The sequence below is a fragment of the Crocodylus porosus genome, unplaced genomic scaffold (assembly GCF_001723895.1).
Source record: "Crocodylus porosus isolate Cpor-Errol unplaced genomic scaffold, CroPor_comp1, whole genome shotgun sequence".
Taxonomy (NCBI): domain Eukaryota; kingdom Metazoa; phylum Chordata; order Crocodylia; family Crocodylidae; genus Crocodylus; species Crocodylus porosus.
Window position 1 is genome coordinate 12,490,259 of NW_017728928.1, and position 20,966 is coordinate 12,511,224.

Genomic DNA, 20,966 nt, shown 5'->3' on the forward strand with positions numbered 1-20,966 from the left:
ATGCTAGGTAGATGTGCTGTTAACTCTCTCAGTACCAGCTCTTGGGGTTTGTGTGTTCTTCCAGACCAAGTTCTTTGAGTCAATGTGATATCTTTTTATTAGACCAACTGAGTAGTGTGTTGGGTGGGGGAGAGGGAGTTCTTTGAGCTTTCCAGCACGGATATGTTCTTCCATGTATTTTATCTCCAGAAAGGTCATATGTGGTCTATTAAGAGAATTATTATGAGGGTCAATCAGTTAAGTAGCCAGGTATTAGCATCATATCTCATGAATGAGGACATTGAGGTCTTGAGAGAGAAATTGTTTGAACTCTAGATTGTAAATAATTAAACCTTTTATTTTAACTCATGATTTGATGGCTGTTGATTAAACTAAACTACCAGCTTCCCAGAACAGGTATAAACCAAATAGATTGTTGGCCTGTAAATTAGAAATGATCAAGACTGTGCTTATGCACACTCTATACTGCTGAAGACAAGACCCCTTGAACAGCTGCTCCTAGGCTGCATCTTCATTATATTCCCATCAGTACATTACAAGTGTCTGGAGGATCATGTTAAATGACACTTGGATTTTGAGTGAGGCCAAACCTTTGTCTAGGTAGAAGGAGTAGGTATATAGCAACATTTCTCAACTTGATACATAGCTGTCTGCTGATATCTCTGTTTGGTAGTTAACTCTGTAGCACTGTCTAATCATTTATAAACATGACATAAGGTTGTCTGAGAGGCGGCATGGAGGGTGCTACGCAGAGCAGTTTCAGCTGGAAGGGCAACCATCCGTATTCCCTACCTGTCACCAGCCAAATACAAAGTGTCATCCTATGATCTGATCCATTTAATCTATGCATCGTTTAGGGGAGGGGTTCATAGCACCCACCTGTGTGGCTTTGAGGCCATATCACTGCACTCAAGGTGAGGCCATTTTAAAAAAAAAAAAAAAAATCCCATTCTCCTCTCCCAGACAACAGGGTAGTGTTTCTTTCACTGGGTGACAACCCGGCTTCTTTTCACCCTCGTGTCTTGATGGTCCTGGTGCTGGTCTTCATCACAGCCCCTCCGCTTTGGCCTTGTTCGTGATGATGCCTCACTTATCCGGGGTCTTGGTCCAGTAAGTTAAGGCAACGTAACTGGTTGAAGGTTGCAGCCCTTCGCGGGGGTCAGGGCGTTTAGCAGGGACTGCAAGAAAAACACGGCTGCGGTGTAGCGATAGCAGCTATCCTTCAGAGACACTCCCTAGTTTAGAAGCTGGGGCGGGGGGGGGGGCTCTTCAGGAGGGGTAGTTATTTTGCTAGTTCAGTGATTCTCAACCGGGCGCCTGATCCTTTACAGCCGTGGCTTTCACCCCGTGCAGCCGGGTCAGCGCGCGGCTGCATCCCACGCGACATCCTGTTTAAAACGCTTTGTGTGACTGGAAGTAAGCTGGGGGCGGCCCCCACCTAACCCGGAGACCTGCAGTGCAGCTAGGCTGAGAGCCCCTGCTTTAAAGGCTGAGGGGATGAGGCGGGAGGGCAGGAGACGAAGGCTGGCCCGGCCTGCGTGAGCCCTCTGCGAGCGGGAGCGCGGCTGCAGGCCAAGGAGCTTCTGAAACGGGCTGAGCCCCCCCCCCCGACGGCGCCCCCTGCTCCACGACTGAAGCGCGCAGGGTGCTGGGCCCCCCCGACATTCCACAGCTGCGGAGCAGCCCACTTCCTGCGCGGGGGGGGCACGACTGCTCAGTCTCCCATGACGCACCCCGGCCAGGCGGACACGCCCCTCCTCCTCCCTCCCCCCGGAGAGCCGTGGAGGGGCCCCCGGCCCAGCTCCCCGCGGGCTGGGGACGCGCCGTGCGTCCGGCCCCCGCCCCCCCGCGCGGCGGGGGGGGCCGCCCCCCCCCCCCCCCCCCCGCCCCCCCGCGCGGCGGGCAGGTGGTACGGCCCAGTGTGTCGCCGCGTGCTGGCGGAGGGCGCGGGCAGTGCGCGGGCGGCATGGCGGGCAGGGAGCCGCTGGTGGGCGCCCTGAAAGGTGAGCGGCGGGAGGGGGCCTGGGGCCTGCCTGCACCTCGGCTGCCTGGGCCTGGGCTGGGGGCGGCGCTGCCCTGGAGCATGCGTGACCCGCAGCAGGTGCTCAGCTCGCTGCCGCTGTTTTGGGGGCAGGGGCAGAATGGGCGCAGGGCCCCTGCAAGGTGATGGGGGGCGCGGGCCACATCCTGGGCTTGGCTTGTGGGGCCCGTAGCACCGTGGCGACAGACAGCCCGCCTTTGTGATGTCAGTAGGGGGGAGGCTGTGGGGACAGGGGCTGGTGGAAGGGCCCAGTGCTGGGGATGCCCGGGGGACCCCCCAGCTGGGGAGAGTGTTGTCTTCTCGCCATGCTCTTGGGGACCCCCGTGCACCTCTGGTGGAGGCTGTCTGTCAGCCCCGAAGGGCAGCTGGCCCCGTGCAGGATATAAGAAGGGTAATACCATGGGAAGGGCGCAGCAGACACACCTGTGTGTGCTGGACACACCTGCCTCTTTGTGATCTGAAACAGGCCAACACCAGCTTCCTGGCTTCGCGTACACCCAGGGCGTGTGGAGCAGCCGCTGTGCTGACCCACCTTGTGTGCTCTGGCCTGCATGGGTTCCCTATAAAATCCTGCCCCTGCAAGGGGGCCCTGGAGCCAGTGGCTTTTAGAGGTTTTGAGCTGCTGGCCCTGAGCACAGGTGAGCACGGAGCTAACACATCCCCCGAACAGGCGTGGTCGCAGCAGTTCTGGACAAGGCAAAGTGTTCCTCCTATCAGCCAGGCTGCAATGATTCCCCATCACAGCTATCCCAGGTGGTTTTCCTTTCAGAGCCCGGTGCCTGGTTTCTCTTCCAAGGAGCGACGACGGTTGCACCCTGCATCATTAGTGCTTCACCTGCTCCGTTCCCTTCCTTAGGGACCTGCCTGTCCCGAAAATGTGCAGTCTCTGAAAAAGGGTCCTTTCTGGGGTGCGTGGCAAACCTGGTCTCCGTCTTTTACATTTCGGGGTACTTTGGAAACCCAGATTCACTACATGTGGATCTGTGGCCTGTGCGATGGAAGGGCAGCACTAGAGTCCTGAAAGGGTGAATCAGTGTTTGTGAAAGCCCAGCCTATTGTATTGTGATACCAGCAGGTTATTCAGCTCAAGAAGCTGAACTTAAGTGGCTTTTCAGTGTGTGTGTGTGTGAGAGAGTCATTCCCTTTTCTTAGGCTGCCTGTAGGTGCCTGTTCAGGAATCAAAGTGGTGGGGAGGAGACTTTTTGAAGGCTACTGGCTGTACAGCATTGCTTGACAGATCCAGTGTAAAAGCTGCCCCAGCACTGAAGAATTTGTTGTCTGATTCAGATGCAACATGGCAAAGGAGGATGAGAAGCGGGGAGTAAAATAGGTTTGAGGAAGTGAGAGGTGACGGCAACAGAGGCCTGTGTGGTACAACTTTTGCTACTCGTTTGCTTTTTGTGCATACGTTGTGGCCTAAACATGGAAGCAGCAGCAAGGCTTTAGCTTTCTTGGCACCACCTGGCTTCTAGCGATATAATAGGTAAGAGGAAAGTGCAGGTGGCTTTATAAAATCTGATAGTCAAGGGACAAGCACCAACATGAAGGAAAGAAGGCTCTTCTCCAGCAGGGCAGCTTGAGTTTGGTCTTGGACACTGATCAAAGCATCCCTTCTTCCCTGGGGAAAGTCCTCTCAGCCTCTTCAGCCTGCTGCGATCCAGCTCTCCAGATGGTAACAGGGCTTACCCTTCAAGCCTGAGTGACTTGACAGAAAGGGGATGACTGAAATAAAGCTGCAGATGCTGATATGCCCACGTCCCTCCAGCAGAGAAGGTGAAATGGAGGCCAGCTGTTGTACCCGGTCCTGTCAGATATCAAGTATTCTCCGCAGCCCCCAAAGTCAAGTACTGGTGTTGTAGGGAAGGGCATTTTATGCTCAAAAGCTGGTCTGACATCTCTCCCAGCTATATAGCTGGTTCAATACAAGGTATCCCCAGACAAATCTTGCTTCTCCCTGAAATCAAGGAGAGTTGAGTTAGCTTGGTCTTTCTCAGGACTGGGCCATTTGTGAACACTGTTCTAGGGCTTCATGTCCTCAATGCATTTTATATATATTAACCAATCTATGTAACACCTCTAGAAAGGGGCAAGCATTGTTATCCCTCCTCTTACATACAGAGAGGCTTAGGCCCAGCATTTAAGCCACTTGCCCGAAGTGTAACAGTAGCCTATTGGCTCTGACCCCCTTGAGTAAGGCTGAAAAGAAGAGTGAGTTCTCTTTCTTCTCAGTATTTTATTTGACCTTATCCCTATAAGGGCTGGGCAAATGGTTTGACCTTGTACCTGGCCTGTTGACACATGGTTCTTCCACCTGGCATCTAGCAGACTGGGTGCTGATTCAATCTGTAAGCTCTCATGTAGCTATCATACATGGCTATCATACAGGGTAGCAGGCTCCTACCCTGGGGGTCTTTGAGAGGAGGCTAGATGAACACCTTGCTGGGGTTGTTTGACCCCAGTACTCTTTCCTGCCGTGGCAGGGGCCAGACTCGATCTGCTCAGGTCCCTTCTGACCCTACTAACTATGGAACTATACCAGTCCCTTGAGGGGCTGATGGTGAACAGGTGCCCTAAAGCCTTCTGCCTGCCCTTGTGTCCTCACAGTGTGCATCCTGAGCCTGAAGGAAGGGAACAGCCCATACACAGATGCCTCGCCGCACCTCACCTCCTTCTGTGAGATCCTGGAAATGATCCTTCGGAAAGGAATGAAACGTAAGTAGCTGCTCCTGCTGCTCTGTGGAGGATGGGGAGGGGATGGCAGAGGGCAAGTTGGTATAAGCTCATGCCTGTAGCACCTGTATCAGCAGAGGATGAGTAGAGCTCAGACCTGACGAGGCTGAAGGGGTTTGTGTTGGTTGGAGAAGGTCATGAAGACTGTGGGCCTCTGTCTTTGCAGCCTCTCAGAAGGAAGGGTTCTCCTGTGGTTCCTGTCAGAGAGTCTTTCTAACAGAGCTCCTCTTCTCTCTCTCTCTCTCTCTCTCTCCTGCAGAGCCAGTCTTGGGCTTCAGGAGACGGGATTATTGGCACTGGCTAGAACAGCTTCCTCAGCAGGATACTGCCAGCAGGTGAGCGGTTTCGGCAAACACCCCCAGACAGCTTGGTTGTGCCCCAGAATCTGCCCAGCTGCTTCAGCAGTGGCATGACGGATACTGTCTCCTGGAAGGGAAGCCCAGGGGCGAGAGCAGGGCCCTCTCCTAGGGGACCAAGATCTGGGAACTGGTCATTCCTCAGTGGCAGGTGCTGCTGTATATGAAAATGAGCAAGTGCTGAGAGTTAACTGTTTTTTCCCCTCTTTCTGTTTATAGGGTAACTCCCCTGTCCATCATAATAGAGAGAGCCAGTTCCTGTGAGAAGCTGCTGACAGCGCAGGGACGAGGCCGGTATTTCCTGCGCTTGGCTTTAAATGGAAAGTTACTAGCGACTGCTGTTCGACAGCTGTCTCGGTCTCCTAAGCTGCCAGAGGTCAGAAGAGTTTTCGGCATAAAAGCAAGGGGCGGGGGGAACCACTCTGGATGAACTAAGGGTGCAGGATACACAGCACCATCACTACGGACCAGTTGACCCTGGATTTTCATTGGCAGTAAATTTACTCTGTAGTAAGGAGTGGACACATGAGCAGCTCTCCCAAGCTGGATGCTGCTATAGATGCTTTTACAGCACCTGGTCCCTAGGGGTGGTGAGGCCTGTTCTTACTGAGCCAGCAGCTACCCCAGTATAGAACTGAGCAGACCCATGACCCGTTCTAGTTTTTACTCCATAGTAAAGTGTGTTTTTCAAGAGGATAGCTGCACCCTGGTTTTAAATGGCTTACAATGTGGCATTTGACTACAGAGTATGTCTGCTGCATGTAGGAAACATGCCACGTGTCCACACCTTTTGTCATCCCACAAGATTCCCCACCCCCTGTCATCCCACAGTGTTTTTTGAAAATCTGGGCTTCTAATTCCAACCACAGAGATGAGCTGAGGTAGCGCAACAGTGGTTCTTAACCAGGACGTTGCCAAGTTCAGAAAAGTTATGGAGGGGCGACCTGAACTGCAAAAAAGGTTGAGAGCCATTGGCTTATGGGAAAGAGTTCAGTTCAAATGGGTTTTAAATAAACCTCCATACTTCTAAGGCAGGGGCGGGCAATTATTTCGGGCAGAGGGCTGCTTATGGAGGTTTGGCAAGCCATCAAGGGCCACATGGCCAGCAGCCAGGGGCAGATTAATATTAATTTTCTAAATTTTTTAGGGGCCCCACGGGACAGATAAAATGTCCTGGCGGACCACACCTGACCCGCAGTCTGCATTTTGCTCACCCCTGTTCTTGCAAATGGGCATGGGTTCATTCTTCACTTTGTGCATAATGGATGTGTTTTAAAATGCAGCATGCTGGACCAGCTTGGCTTGAGTTTTCTTGAGTCTTGGCATGCCGCTAAATAAGTTTTTAAATATGTTTCAGTTTTATGATCCTGTGACCTCAGTCCTGGGAAACGAAGATTTCATGGGTAAGGTAGAGACTTCCTGCAATACTTAGTAATGTCCTTTAAAACAAGTTGATATCTAGGTCTGAAAACAAAATCACATCTAGGCTATGCACTGCACAGGTGCATCTATGCAGGTGCATTCTACAGTTTTTTTCTTATTCCACTTATGGAGAATTTTATCTGGAGACGGACTTTAAGATGGAAGCCCTTCAAAGGATGAAGTGCAGTTTTTGTGGCCAGGATTGAACCTAATCCTGATGGTACTTCATTGGTGACAATGCTGTTTGCATTGGGAAACGGGGAATAAATTTGTCCCATTTCATTAAAAAGTAAGCTTGGCAAGGAATGATTATAAGAAAATGATGTCTTTTAAAGGGTGTTGGGACTTGGGAGAGATGGCTTCTGTGATCTGTCACTGACTTTCCTGTGTGACCTTTGTGTATATTTCACGATCTCTCTAGTCTTTAATTTCTAATATGTAACAATGCAGTTCCTAATACCTCCCTTCCCATACCTTTGCCTGTCAGATTGCAGACTCCTTAAAATAAAACCTAACACCACTGGATCTTGGTTCTGAATAAGCCCTCTAAGCACCACTGTAATGTGAAAAAAATCATCATTGTCTTATTCAGATGCTAAGTCTTGTTTATTTTTTTTTAATTGTGCAAAATTGCATATTCATATAAATAACATGGGGGTTGGACTAGATGATCTGCTCAGGTCCCTTCCGACCCTAGAAACTATGAAACATCATGATCCCTCTTCCATGTTATAGTAGTATAGTATTAGAGTAACACTGTAGCTGTGATGGTCCAGGAATCTCGTGAGAGACAAGGATTTTTGGGTTGATACCTTCCATTTAACTTCACCCCAAAGATGCAGTTGGTCCAATAAAATATATCAACCAAAAAAAATATCCTTGCCTCTCTCAGTAAAGCAGTTGTTGTATCTTCCACTGTACCATTTGCAGCCCAGATGTTACATTATGATGGTGTGGAGTAGAAAGCTAATTTCCTAGGTGGTTTCCCCCCCACCCCACCCCCAGCAGAACTAAGTGGTAAAATCTAAGTAAACTACCTCAGTGGTAGAATAAGAAATGTAGGTGTGTGTGATTCACACTGAACTGGATGCTCTGGTGGTTTCTTGCCCTGAGAAGGAGAAACACTGGATTTTTAAAAGTGTGATTTATTTTGATTTTCCTTTTAATGGGAGCATTTTTCCAAGTGAGCTTCAAGCTGTCGGATGTCTCTGGGGGTGACTCTTAACAGCCCGGCCCCTGCTGATCCCCTGCGAGTGTCAGAACTGGAATGCTTTCCCCGCTCTCGTAACTAGCTGCATTGCTTCCGACATACTGTGTGGCTCCATCTGCAACTGTTTTCCCAGGAGGATTGGGGCAGGGTGAAAGCCTTTAATCTTTTGATTATGATAAATAACGTGAGTTAAAATGGTACCTTGGTGGCTTATAAATCACCCTGGACTTGTAGTGTAGTCATGAGTCCCCTTTAGTGCTAAAGCTGTAGCTGTATCAGAGCAAAAGAGCAGCCTTAGAGTTGAGACAGAACAGGGTGAAAGCTACTTGTGAGGGGTGTTTTCTGGGGTCCTGACTCAGAGCCCAGTGAAGTCCATGGAAGGAACCTCACTGAATTGGTTGAGCTTTGGATGGCAGTGTCTGGCCTAGGTTATAGGGTTTTTTTAGCTAGCATCACCCCCACTTGTGCAGTTCCATCAGTAGTATTGAAATAGGGCTCCTACAATGTTCCTGTGGTGTTTAACCTTGTTTGGAGCTTGCCTAAAGAGTACCAAGGCAAAAACCCCAGCAACTACCAGCACCTTCCCTACACTAGAAGTCTCTCTATCACCAAGGTCATGATCGGATCAACACTATGGGTTTTGGTGAGGCCTGTGAATCGCATGCTGGGCCACGCAGCTGCAGGACTGTGTTGAGCAGCACAGCCAGTGGGGTGGGGAAAAATCAGCCATTCAAAATGCAGATGTGGAAGCCATTCCATGCCTCATTTCGAGTGCTTCTGATCAGCCATTTTTCTGTTGCTGTGCAGCAGAGCTGGTTGAGGTTGTTTGCTCTTAGGTTTTGGTTGGAGTCGCCATCTCGGTTTGGCCTACATGGCACTCTAAAAGAAGCTGGGGGGAAAGCAAGGGATTGGGAAATACCTGCTTGTCCCGCTACAGTCCCAATAGCCACCTAGTACTGACTCTTATCCCAGGAGTCTGCGACTGCTTGACACAGGGCACATACGGCAGAGCAGTGATGAGACCCTTGAAGAGACCTACATGCTGCTCCTGACTTTGCTACAGCTTTCCTAGGCAGCCGTAGGCCCTGACCCTGCAAAGGATCATACATGGGTAGACTACCTTACCCAGCAGCACCTCCCTGCTTTGTTTCCACCCCTCTAAAATTTGAGATCATCCTCTCGTAGGGGTTACACCACCACTGACATTTACAAAGCTGTTGGAGATCTATGACTGCAAGGTATCCAGCACAACCCTGAGGATCTAAACTCCCTGTCCCCACATCAGGGTCATGTCCTCCATGTTTTAATTCCACTGAAAATGGCTTTGATTATCTGAGCCTCTCGAGTGTCCCTGGGAGAGGGGTATAATGGAATGTATGGCTGTCAAGAGGCCTGGCAGTAATGTTGGCTCTTGGTTCCCCCCTCACAGAGCCCTTCCTCTCACTGATGCTGGTGGTGACAGAGATGAATTTCTCCTTGGATCTGCAGGTACGGTAATAAATTGTTCTGGGTGGCAGCTTTAATACAGCTCTGTGGGCCTAATGGAACTAAATGTCTAGAGGTCTTTCTCCCTTTCTTTGCCGCTTCCTTGGTGAAGTCCAGCTGCTGTGCTTTGTTTGCAGAATTCCAGTTTCTTGGATGAAAGCTGGTTGCTGCCGGTAAGACTTCCTTCCTTTCTTTCTTCTGACTCCTCCCAGTGCAGGATTCAAGATTTTATTCTTCCTCCTCCTACCTGCTGTGGCCCCACGCTGAGTACCCAGATTAAATGGGTAAAGTTACAAGAGATGCAGTCAAGTTAAAAATCATAGGGCTGGGTGTGCAGCTGGTACAAAACTGCATCATTCCATTGAAGCTGGCGGAGCTGCATCTGCTTCCATGAGCTAAGCATCTAGCCTATTATTTTATTCCTTAATGTAAGCCCAATTCTGTTAACACTTACTCACCTGTGTAACTCTGCTGCCAAAAGTGATCTGAAGGGCTGTTCATGGTCAGAAATGAGGTGGCAACTACATTTTTGCAAGACTGGGTCCTGAATTACTTACCATGTGAATTACAATTCTTTGGGGCTGCTGTAAAAGGTGAGCTCCTTTCCATTATTGTTACTGTTGCTGTCATACTCTGCTTTTCTTTGGGCTTGGACAATGTAATTAGACCTTTGAGTTCCATTTTTGTTCCTCTTCAATTTCACATTTGTGTTTTGGGGGTAGGAAGCCACGAACCTGCAGGGAAGCATTAGTCTTTAAGAAACTGAACCCCCCTCCCCCCCCCTTTTCCATTGGATAGTCTTAAATTCATTCTATTAATCCATTTTTATTATTATTTTGCAAGACCTAAATGTGGGACCACTTTGATCAGGCCCGTGTCCCATGCTAGTTGCTGTGTAATTCACTATACAGAGAAATCCTGGCTCCACTGAAGCCCAAGGCAAAACTCTTTGATTATAAGGGGCTTAGGGTTTCACTTACAGTTTGTGGCCATAAATTGCTAATGACCAAACTGACTGCATTTCAGGTTCCCTGTTCCCCTTAAATAATGTGATATGATGAAGTGTTTCTGAATGCCTATGGTGTGACTGGGGAGGATGAACACTTCCCAGTGACTTTATGTTCATATTGATGGAGCAGGGAGAAACTAATTTACAAGCAGGTTGTATGACTTTTTGATCACTCTTCTCAAGACAGGCAGATTTGTCTTTCCAGGGTCTGCTCTGGCTTTGCCTGAGCCCCAGATTAGAGACCTGTGGTGGATGCCTGTGTGGATACAGATGGACAGATGGAAAGTTGCCTTCCCATAAGCAGATGGCTCAAGAGGTTATTAGTGGAACCTGGAACTGATCCCTTCTCTGTTCCTAGCTCAAATTAGCTAGCAACTGAGTGCCACTGGGTGGAGGGGTGGCCTAGGCAGAATATATGAGTTTGGCTTCAATCCAGTTTCTAGTGGGATGGCATCTGCCTCAAAAAACATACCCATGGTTGGTGCCCTTGTTGGCAGCTTCAGCAGAGAACCCAAGGACTGGATAACCTTAGAGAAGATATCTTAGGTTTGAGCCTAGCAGATTCTGGAAAGCGTTCTTTAGGGCCTGTCATGGGGCTCTGTGGGAAAATGTGTGCTTTTGCTGTGCCTCTTATGTCAATAGAAGATTGACATTAGCAACCAGGGGTCCCAATCTGGCACCTCTCAGTTACCTCACTTTTAATAGGGGCAAAATGCCCTCTTCCCATTCCCCTCCCCCTGTCCCTTTCAGCTTTTCTGAGGGAATTTCTTGAGCATTGTGGAGACATTGCTGGATGGATGGTTGTTGTGTTCCAGGTGTGTGTAACCTATGAAACAGTGCCCTGCAGAGAACTGGGGATGGTACTCAGGTAAGACACCAGCTTTCCTCCTCCCTTCCCCTGCCCACGAGCAGCCCAGAGCCCATGTTACAACTGGTATATATGAAGCTGCTGGAAACTGCAGTCTTCTCTTCTCTTGCATTACCTCAAGCTTTACATAGTTCTTCTTTCTCATGCTGCTGGGGCCATGAATGATATTTCATTTGCCCATCAGAAAACATGAGTAATGATGGTTTATCATCTTCCTGGTCAGATGCACAGAGTTTGAGTCCGGACTGGGGAGGGGCTTTCTCCTGTTGATTTTGCAAGGCATGTTGTGATGGTGCTGGCCCTGGTGATGTCAGGGGAATAGAAGACTCATGTATGGGAGGGGATGGCATTGTCTTCCCATTTTAGGTAGGCTCCAGATACTTGACTGAGTTATCTGGTTATTCCCACTGCGACTGCCTCATTGGCCTTGTCACGTGGTTTAGATTCCAAACCAGCATGGTCTGAAGGTGTTCCTCATATCCTCCTTTGAGGGAACTGGCTGAGATAGATCAAGCCTTGATTTTACGCCAAGGAAGCTAGAGTTCCCAAAGTATTTCTCTAGCCAGAGAACTCCTGGGATGTTTTCATCTAGTCCATCAGGCTGAATTCTGCATCTTGGTGTCTTCAGGTACTTGGAAGGTCGGATCTTTGTCATTGAGATGCTTCCTGAGAGCCAGGCAGAGGTGGACGAGGTGGTGCTGGCTGGTGATGTCATCGATGAGATCAATGGCGTCTCACTGAGGAATGCACACAATGGGCAGGTGAGAAGTACAGGCCAGCTCCTTCATTTTAGGGCCCCTGGGCCACTTAGTCCCACTTGAAGTGAGAGCACACTGGAGGTTGACTGTCACCTGGTGTTAGTGCAGTACAGAAGCCCCAAGCAGTCCCCTGACCTCAGTGAGCAGCTGAGGTGGGAGAATGGTTTGTCGGTGGCTTGTGGACAGCTCCAAGGCAGAGGAAGGGGCAGGCAGTAACACAGGCTGGCTAGCTCTTGTGCGCGCACCATGGGAAGGAACTGAGGTGCCCTTGCCAATGGCCACCCTTGTTCTCCCCTCTCATTCAGGCAGGGGCGGTGCTGCAGAAGCTGAAAGGCAAGCCGCTCCACTTCCGCTTAATCCGGTGGAAGTGGCACGACGGAGGGATGTACAAACCCTTGTTGCCCTACCTGAAAGTCCTGAGGGAGAAAGTTTCCGGCTTCCAGCTCCAGTATGAGCACAGATGCAAAGAGGAGAAGGAGGACCGGTGCCTGCAGGGGGGCAGGTAGGGCCCAATGGGACCAATGAACACAGCGCAAGGTGGCAGCAAGTAATCAATGTGGGCACCCATCAAGGGGGAGAGCAGGACTGGTGCATGTTGGGCCACAGCAAAAGACCTTCATCGGTAACAACAGTGGAGCTGTCTACAGGCTCCCAGCCTAATGCTATTAACCCCTTTCTACCCAGGCTGCTGTACAACTTGCACTACCTGGGCCAAGCCAATGTAGGAAGGGTAAGCATGTGAATCTTATGGAGTGATGAGGAAGGTTCCTGTTTTCCTGAGCATGTTCAATGTTTTAATATTTTTCCCCCAATCTGCTTTTAGTATGGTGGCAAAGAGGTGTTGGACCAGGGTATACCCATGGTGTTAGAACAACACTTACCGCCCCAGGTAAGTTCCCAGTTGTGACCTTGAGAGAATGAGAGAGAGGGGCTGGCATCATTCTGGGGCAGAGATGGATGATGTGTGGGTGTCTTTTTAAGGGTTTATCTCGACTGAGTTTCCCTGGCTGCTAAGAGCTAGGGATTTGCCCTGCAACTCCTAATTTGAGGGTTCTTCTTGTCAGACCTCTTCACACCTCTTCATCCTTTTCTCCTTTCCTGCATAGTAGCACACCAGCCCTGTCCACTTTCTGGTAGTCGGATACAAATTCTAAAGGCTCAAAGTGGTCACTCCATTTATACCAGTTATACCAAAACTGGCTCATGTGGCCTGATTGTCAGGGCTGTGGTCCATAAGAATGACTGCCCCTTCTTCAGGGAAGTACTGAAGTGCATTCTTAAATCTTGTTCAAGTTGGTACAATTTAAGTTTCTGTTTAAGTTCTACCCTGATTTGGGGCCCCATGATTTGCAAAGTCTTTCTTCTCTGGAGAAATGCAGTGTCAATTCAATCTGCCTCATTCATGAGAAGTGAAGAGCTGCATCTAGGTGAGAAGTGTGAAGCTCTGCAGATTTAGCCCTGCTGAGAGCAGTTGGCCTAAGGTAGCAGGAGCTGCTGGGAAAAGTGTAAACCACGAGAGACTTTTTCATTTCAGAGCACAGAAACATTTAAAAGCTCTTACACTGCCCAGATTCTAAGGGCAAAGCATCCTTCTCTCAAGTGTTTCCATTTGCAAACAATGGATCACTCTGATCATAGGTTAGAGTGAAAACACAGCCTAGAATAGAAGGTTAGGGTCACTTCTGGAGAGGGTCGTGACGTCCTTGGTATTGTAGCGAGGGCTGGCTTTCCCTTCACTTGTGCATCCCTTGATACTACAGCTGCTAGAAGGGATGCACAATTCCTGTTAGAGCCTAGGATAAGTTTTCTGCTTTTGTATGTGAGTGGCAATGCTGGCATTTGCTAAGACAAGAGAGGTAGTTGGCTTTGTTGATCAGAAGTCAGGCAGATGGCAGAGTAAATTTGCACCTTGTAGACTAAATCAGAGGTGTGCCACTTAAAAAGGTTTATGCTATACAGCAATGATTTAGTCAATAATTTGCTAAGAAGCCAAGTCTATCTAGCATGAAGGGGGGTGTGTGTGTGTTGTATACACGCACATACAGGGGGTGTGTGCTTATACATGCACATGCATGCACAAGAGAGCTTGGAAAAGAGGGGAAGGGGATTAGAGTGGCACCCGGGGAGGATGTGGGGTTAATTTGTGACATGCCTGCCAAAAAGGTTGGCCCCCACTGCCACAGGAATGCTGGAGAGTAATCCCATGGCTGAGTCCAGTGAACAGACCCTGAATAAATGGACTTTGTGTCTGGAGAAGGAGAGAGATGGTCTGAATGAGAATCAGCCCCAGCTCTATTTATACTAACGCTTCGATCCAACAAGCCTGGTGTTTGGGTAACAGGTGTACCAGTGTTGGCATTTACGTTAGGAAAGGGAGACTTTTGAAGCTGCCACTGCAACTTTGTAAGGTATGTGTAGGAAGGGCTCAGTTCTGTCCGTGCTTTCCTTTCACCCTGGCTTCTGGTTCATTTTGTCCTGGCTAGTGTGATCAAGAAGCTTCCCCAGCGATTTTAGATTCTAGAAGGAATTGTGGTAGCAGAACAGAAAAGTTTAGGGGAAATGCAGTGATCTGCACAAGGGCACTTAATCAGCTTGGCAAATCTGCAGATTTGTGTCCTTAGTCAATGACTGGTTTGGGCCCCATTCTCTGTTGCCCTACTGCTTGTAAAGATTTAAAATGCTGCCACACCAAAATGGGTGGTGCTTAACATGCCTTAAAGGCTGGTGGAAAGATGGACTGCACCTCTGAAATGGGGCCTCTGAGTTTCGCAGCAGGAAAACCTAAGCATTTCCCTCACCCACCTCTGCCCATCTAGACCTGAAGCTTCCTCCACTGTTTCCAGCTTGGGCTCCCCCCGAGCAAGTCTAACAGATGACGTTTGTGTGGCCGTTTTGTGATGCTGACAAATCTCCAGCAGAGACTAGACTTACTGGGATCATTTGCCATCACCACCTCTTGAATTTGAAGCAAAATCTGAACAGCAGAAAAGTTCATTTACCATAACCTGCACCAATCCGCCCTTTGTCACCAGCTGTGGAAGGCTTCTGTATAATATATAGCACCTCCTAGTGAATTTTTCTCTTGCTCATGTCTTTATTAAATGCAACACCAAAAAGCTGTGATTGTTTTCTGTTTGTTTGTTCAGGAAGTTTTATTTGATGTGAAAGAAACTGAAGTCCTCATACAAGAGAGAACTTCTTCCAAGGTGAGTTGAGTTGAGCTGAAATCTACCAAGACACTTTAGTTTGTATAAAAGTAGGTGTGCATCTGTCAGGCTTCGTGTAGTGTGGTTTTGCTTTGTTCTGTGTTTAGTTTTTGCTTCTCGGCCTCTTGAAGGCTCAGATCAAGTGTACTGACTGGACTTCTCTGTACATGATGGCGTTGGACAATGAGAACTGCTTTGCTGCGTATGTATGCTCACGGCTGCTCTGACTTCTCTATGGACTACAGAAAGTCTCGCAAGCTGTATTCTTGCAGTGGTTCATTTAAGCCCAGAATGAGTGCACAGACTGTAGATCTATAGATATTTGACTGGATTCAGGATCCTGCATTGTCACAGCCTTGTTTCTCATCACATCTTTCTCCTGACTTGCACAATAGGTTCTGCTCCACTACCCTTATCCAGAGATCTCCTGTGTGGGTCGGCGTTTGGACAATAGCAATCTCTTTGCCTTCTGTGTTGCGTAAGTGTCATTTGAGGATAAAGTGGGTGTCATGTTCCAGTGACCGAGCTCCTGAATTCATTAGAGTTTTATGCAGAGCATTAAACAAGTCTCAAATAAAGAATAAACTTGGAGGTATTTTGAAAGATTTGGATCTGGAATGCTTAGCTCGAATGTGTAGCAATCGGTCAAAAGGGATGTGCCAGGCCAGGGTCTCGTATGTACCTACCAGGGCTGTCAATTCAACTTTTAATGCCAAGGGAGTGTCTGGCAGAGGCTGCATAAGGGGACAAGCTCTCAAGAGGGTTGTAATTTACCCTAACTACCATACGGACCCCCTGGCCTTGTTGTAATGATCACAAGCAGACAGATACATTGGAGGTCGTGAGCCTGGGCTGTAATGCCCCATTTTAAGCATCACTGTGTGTTAGCAAAATGAATTTTGCCCATTGATGGGGATTTTCCTTATTCAGGGTTTCACCAGAGATGCCTGAACAAAGTACCTTTGCCTGCCTTGTGTTTGAATCCAATTCTCAGGAAGAATGTGAAGAAATCATCAAGAGAATTGGTAAGCCAAGGTTTTACTGCTTTAGCTATCAGTTCAACAAAGTGGAACAGAAAGAATTTCCACCACTATCTGCCACATGCAGACACCTACTTCCACCGTGTTTCGCTGAGGTCTTATTAGCTTGGGTACATACAATGGAATAGTTTTTAATGTCCACCAAAGAAACTTTTAGCACCTCCTAGTAATTTGATTTTAGAATGGAAGATATGCTGGTGTTTCACCATCTCTAAATCAATGATGTTCAATAGTATTTCAAAAGATCAGTGTTTTAAAAGGTATTTTTTCCATTGGAAGGTCAGCCTCTCGCTTCAAGATATGACTAAAAGTAAGTTACGAAACAGGTGTAAAAATTCTAAGGTTACCATATCTCAAAATACTTTCTTTGGGTGTTTCACATAGCTGTAAAAGCTCCCCATTTTTAATATATTAATCTATACAACACTCATGAGGTAGAAATACTTTTATCCCCATTTTACAGATGGGGAGTTGAGGCACAGCAAGACTTACCAGGTCACACAGAGGAGGATGTTCTGAAGCAGAAACTTAACTCTTGCAAGTCCTAAGATAGTGCTTTAAACATTGGACCACCCTTAACAATGGAATAAAATAGTCAAGATGGTAATATTCTGTCTGCTTAACTTTTTGCACTTAAGACTCAAGTGGTTTAGCTTTGGAAGTCTGGATGCAAGGATGTTATTCCCTAAGCATCTTAAGATGTGTGGACATTTCAGTTTGGTGCCCTTGCAAAATAGCTGAGAGTCAGGGTGAGAGAGCAAGATGGCTGCAACAGCTATAAAGTCAACTGTTTTATTTGTGAGAAATGGTAATGCACCCCAAACTAGTTTTACAGGAGGCAAAGTGTGCAGGGGGTGTTGCCCTCAGTGTGGGAGTCATTGGTAATGCATGCTTGTTCCCTTAGCTGCTGGATTTAAACATACTGAATGGTTTGTCTGATGAGAAAGGAAAGTGATGGCTCTAGCTATGAGCTTCCTCCAGGCATGCTGCTGACCCAGATTTGGAGCCTTCCTGACAGCCCAACTTTGTCAGCTGTTTGAGACCCTACCAACTCAGGTCTTAAGACTAAGATGCTATTTCCTACTGTTCTCCGTGGACTGGCTGTAGTGCTTTATTTTTTAACATTGTGGAAAGAAATATTTCAAATGCATCACATCTTTGAGTCACTCTTAAAGCTGATGCTGGAACCTGCACTTTTGTATAAAATCATTTTGTTCTTAAAATGCAGTCTCTTTTTTATGGAGAGCTTTACTGAAAACTTTTGAAGCTTGCTTGGAATAAATCAAGTGGAAAATTACTTGAGCTATTCCTTGCTTCCATTTTATTCTTCTAAGGCACATCCTGTATATTTAAAACTGGGATACTCTATTTACAACTGCTGAGGAAAAGACTTGGTAAGATTGAAATTACAGCTAATATTAAGTCTCACTAAACACTGTCTTAGAGTTAATCATCTGGTAACCATAGCTTAAGTATGCACTCAAAAGTTAAGACTGTCCTTTGTGGACAGTTAGATTCATAGCAGCTTATTCTTGTTACTTTCTCCTCCTCCACCCCCTTGAACAGATCAGAAAGAGCTCGAGTTACTCTATGCCTATATACCTTTTCCTTTTTATAGCTTTAAGTGCAAATTGTCCTCTTTCCATGGACAGGTTCAAAACCTGAACTGAGCCCAAATAGAACTTTGCCTGTTTATTAAAGCTTGCTCACACAGCTGCATGACTCAGAATTGAAAGGCTCTAGGCTCCCTCAGAAGTGCCTCAAAACCCCTAAAAAAAAGTTCCATCATTTTTCAAGACAAAACTGCTATTATTCAGTGTAGATGCTTTCATGTCAATAGGCTTTCCTAGTCTCTCATCCTTAAAATTGAGGCTTCTTCAAGCTTACTACATAGTGCATCTTATGTGGAGCAGCTATACTTGCGCTGGTTTCCCCTCCTCCTCTTAAAAAACACAAGAACTTAAAAGCCTGAAAATAGACTTAAATATTCAGCTTTAGTAAGTTAAGGCATCAGTATGCTGAAACCTCATCTCAGTATTTGCTACCTCGAGCTTAGAGACAGTGGAGGGGGGGGAAAAGAAGGGATAGCTAACAACCCTGACCTTCAAAAAGCAACCAGAGGGTACAGCCCTAAGCTTCCCCTTTAGTTAGTCATGCAGTAAGCTACGCTAGTAGTTAGCAAATCCAAGTCCTACACCCTTACTCTCCCCTGCACAGCAAACACAAAAAAAACCCCAAAAGAGGTGCTTCCTAGAACACTTTACGCAATGAAGAGCCAGCTTATTAACTTAGCCCCATGACACACCAATGACACAACTCCTCACATGTGAATGTAAAACATTTAATTTAAAAATGTTGACACTACAATATATAAAATAGCTATTATAAATGCACATAGTGTATTCTATAGCTGCCAGGTTTACTTTTTTCTTTTTTTTTTTTTTTTTAGGAAACTGTAAGTTACACTGTGGTTAAGACTTGTAGTTGCACCCTCTGAAAAAGTCCACATTCTATCACAGTGATGTATGGTCAGACTTAACAGCCCCAATTGTTAAACACTTGGATCAAGTCATAACCAGTTTTATTGCAAAAGGACCCTGTACACATTTATATCAATTCTAGTACCTTACAAGTTTAGCTACCCAACAAGTCATTAACATACAGAAACATGCATGAGAAGCAAGAAAGATCACCCATCCCTTCTGCATATTAGCAACTTGTCACTTCTGAGCAACAAGGCTCACATCACTGAGGTTTATGTGAACAGTCACTTTGAGCATTCATCCTGAGTGAAAGATGGAATGACTTAAGTACAAATGCAACATATTATAAACAATTTCTTACAAAAAAAAGTCACAAATTAAAACCAAAGTATTTTACAGAATTTACTACAAAACACCATAAAAACTGCCTTCACTTAAGCTCTCTCTCCCCGTATCCTGCGAGCCAACTGGATGTCTTTGGGCATGATGGTAACTCTCTTGGCATGGATGGCACACAGGTTCGTATCTTCAAAGAGACCCACCAGATACGCTTCACTAGCCTCCTGTTTCAAGGACACAAGAGGGAGAGAGACTTGTTAGGAGCCTTTAGGAAAAACTGCACCTGCTCTCCAAGCTTCCTCAAATTCCCGACCGAAACAGTAGCAAGCCAGCCGTTCGCAAGTACCTGCAGCGCGCCAATGGCCGCACTCTGGAACCTCAAGTCCGTCTTGAAGTCTTGAGCAATTTCCCTTACCAACCGCTGGAAGGGAAGCTTACGGATCAACAGCTCTGTTGACTTCTGATAACGACGGATCTCGCGGAGGGCCACAGTGCCCGGCCTGGGAGGAAGGAGAGGGAGAACTTTGAGCCCACGTGGCTGCCCGCCAGTTCTCCTGGCGCAGGCTCTGGTGACGAGTGGCGGGGGCGGTTGAGCATGGCCGTCATCAGGGCCACCCACAATTTCCTTACCTGTAGCGATGAGGTTTCTTGACTCCGCCGGTAGAGGGAGCGCTTTTCCTGGCAGCTTTGGTGGCCAGCTGTTTACGTGGAGCTTTCCCCCCAGTGGATTTACGGGCGGTCTGCTTTGTACGAGCCATTGTCCTTCACTTACCTGGAGGAAAGGAGATGGGTGTGAAGCCGATCCCACAGGGATCGCACCCCATACCTCCCCACCCCCAACCGGGATCCTTGCTCACCCACACACCTCCCTTCCCCCACGCCCTGCACAGATGTCCGTGAGCCGCTCCCCGGGGAGCGGAAGGAGTCACACTCACCATCCCCGCCTAACCCGGGCTCTCCCCTCCCCCGCACCCCAGAGGAAGAAGCAGCTGAGTCATGGCCGCTCTGCCCCCCCCCCACCTCCCGGGCCGGGACCCACCGATGGGAGCCGCGATCGCCCCCACCCGGCCGACACCACGCGGCGCTCGGGGCCCCGGTCCACCCCGCGCCGTACCCGGGCCGCACTCACCGCTGGGAGCAGGAGAGGTACCGGCCCTGTCGTCCGCTGAGCGCTGTCCGCGTCCCGCTGCCGCTCGTTCTACCGCCAACAACCCCCTCACTGTGCCCTCCTCGCCGCGGGGACCCGCTTTTTATAGTGGGGGCGGTGCGCGGCGTGCTGACCTCACAATACCTGGAAACGGCGCGCCGGCTTATTGGCCCGCACCTCCGCCGGCGCCATGCCGTCACGGGACACAAAGGCCGTGCTCCGGTTTCTCGCCGCCGATTGGACGCGGCCCCCGCGGCTGATTGGTTGTTAAAGTCGCGTGCCGATTGGCTCTTGTGAGGCAGGAACAAGCCAATCGGAAAAGAGGCTTGGTCTGCCGAGCTGATTGGACGAAACAGAACATGGTTTGGATCCTACCCTTTGTTGCAAAGCTCCACAATGGAAAGTCAATAGGAAGGCAGCGGCTGCGAGTGTCCCAGGCGCAGCTGGGGAGGGTAGGTGGGGGACAGAGAGCTGTGCAGAGCCGTGCTGGTAGGGGCAGTGGGCTGTCTTCGTGTCGGGATCCCGGCAGCCTCGACACTGCCCCGCAAAAATGGACGTTGCCAAAAGTGCATTTAATGTGTCCTGCCAATAGCAGCCCAAACAATTAATAATGAATTAACTTCGGGTTCTAGAGCGTTTTGCAGGCGCATCTCTCTAATTAGGAACGGTTTTTGTCGGTTTTTTTCCCCCTGTTAATCGTTTCATCTCACATGGGCCAGTATCTCGGGTCAGGGCTGGTGGGAAATTGAAATCTTTCAACTCCACTAAATACCTTGAATTTGGAAAGTGTTTTTAAAGGACTAACCCTGGGAAATTATCAATACTGCCTGAAAAAATAAGAGTGCTCCTTATTAATGGGCACAAGGGGTGAC

The 20,966-nt window shown here is 48.3% G+C and overlaps 2 protein-coding genes across 4 annotated transcripts; one reads left to right on the forward strand and one right to left on the reverse strand.

The window, feature by feature from the left end:
* Window positions 1–1,903: 1,903 nt before the first annotated feature.
* On the forward strand, window positions 1,904–17,427 carry LOC109315083. Of its 3 annotated transcripts, none has more exons than XM_019542591.1 (16): window positions 1,904–2,003; window positions 4,646–4,753; window positions 5,031–5,106; window positions 5,347–5,503; window positions 6,485–6,530; window positions 9,189–9,247; window positions 9,382–9,417; window positions 11,069–11,121; window positions 11,750–11,882; window positions 12,185–12,381; window positions 12,564–12,609; window positions 12,703–12,768; window positions 15,026–15,085; window positions 15,481–15,563; window positions 16,016–16,110; window positions 17,030–17,427. In XM_019542591.1, the coding sequence occupies exons 1-16, from the start codon at window positions 1,967–1,969 to the stop codon at window positions 17,062–17,064; spliced, it is 1,287 nt and encodes a 428-aa protein (XP_019398136.1). In that variant the 5' UTR covers window positions 1,904–1,966; the 3' UTR covers window positions 17,065–17,427. The 3 variants fall into 3 exon arrangements, with proteins under 3 accessions (XP_019398136.1, XP_019398135.1, XP_019398134.1); XM_019542590.1 differs by having other exon boundaries at window positions 16,589–17,420; XM_019542589.1 differs by having other exon boundaries at window positions 16,016–17,420.
* Window positions 17,428–18,445: 1,018 nt separating this feature from the next.
* On the reverse strand, window positions 18,446–20,182 carry LOC109315084 (histone H3.3). Its single transcript, XM_019542592.1, has 4 exons — window positions 20,077–20,182; window positions 19,578–19,719; window positions 19,294–19,447; window positions 18,446–19,171 (listed from the first exon to the last, which is right to left on the reverse strand). The coding sequence occupies exons 2-4, from the start codon at window positions 19,703–19,705 to the stop codon at window positions 19,043–19,045; spliced, it is 411 nt and encodes a 136-aa protein (XP_019398137.1). The 5' UTR covers window positions 19,706–19,719; window positions 20,077–20,182; the 3' UTR covers window positions 18,446–19,042.
* Between the last annotated feature and the right edge of the window lie 784 nt (window positions 20,183–20,966).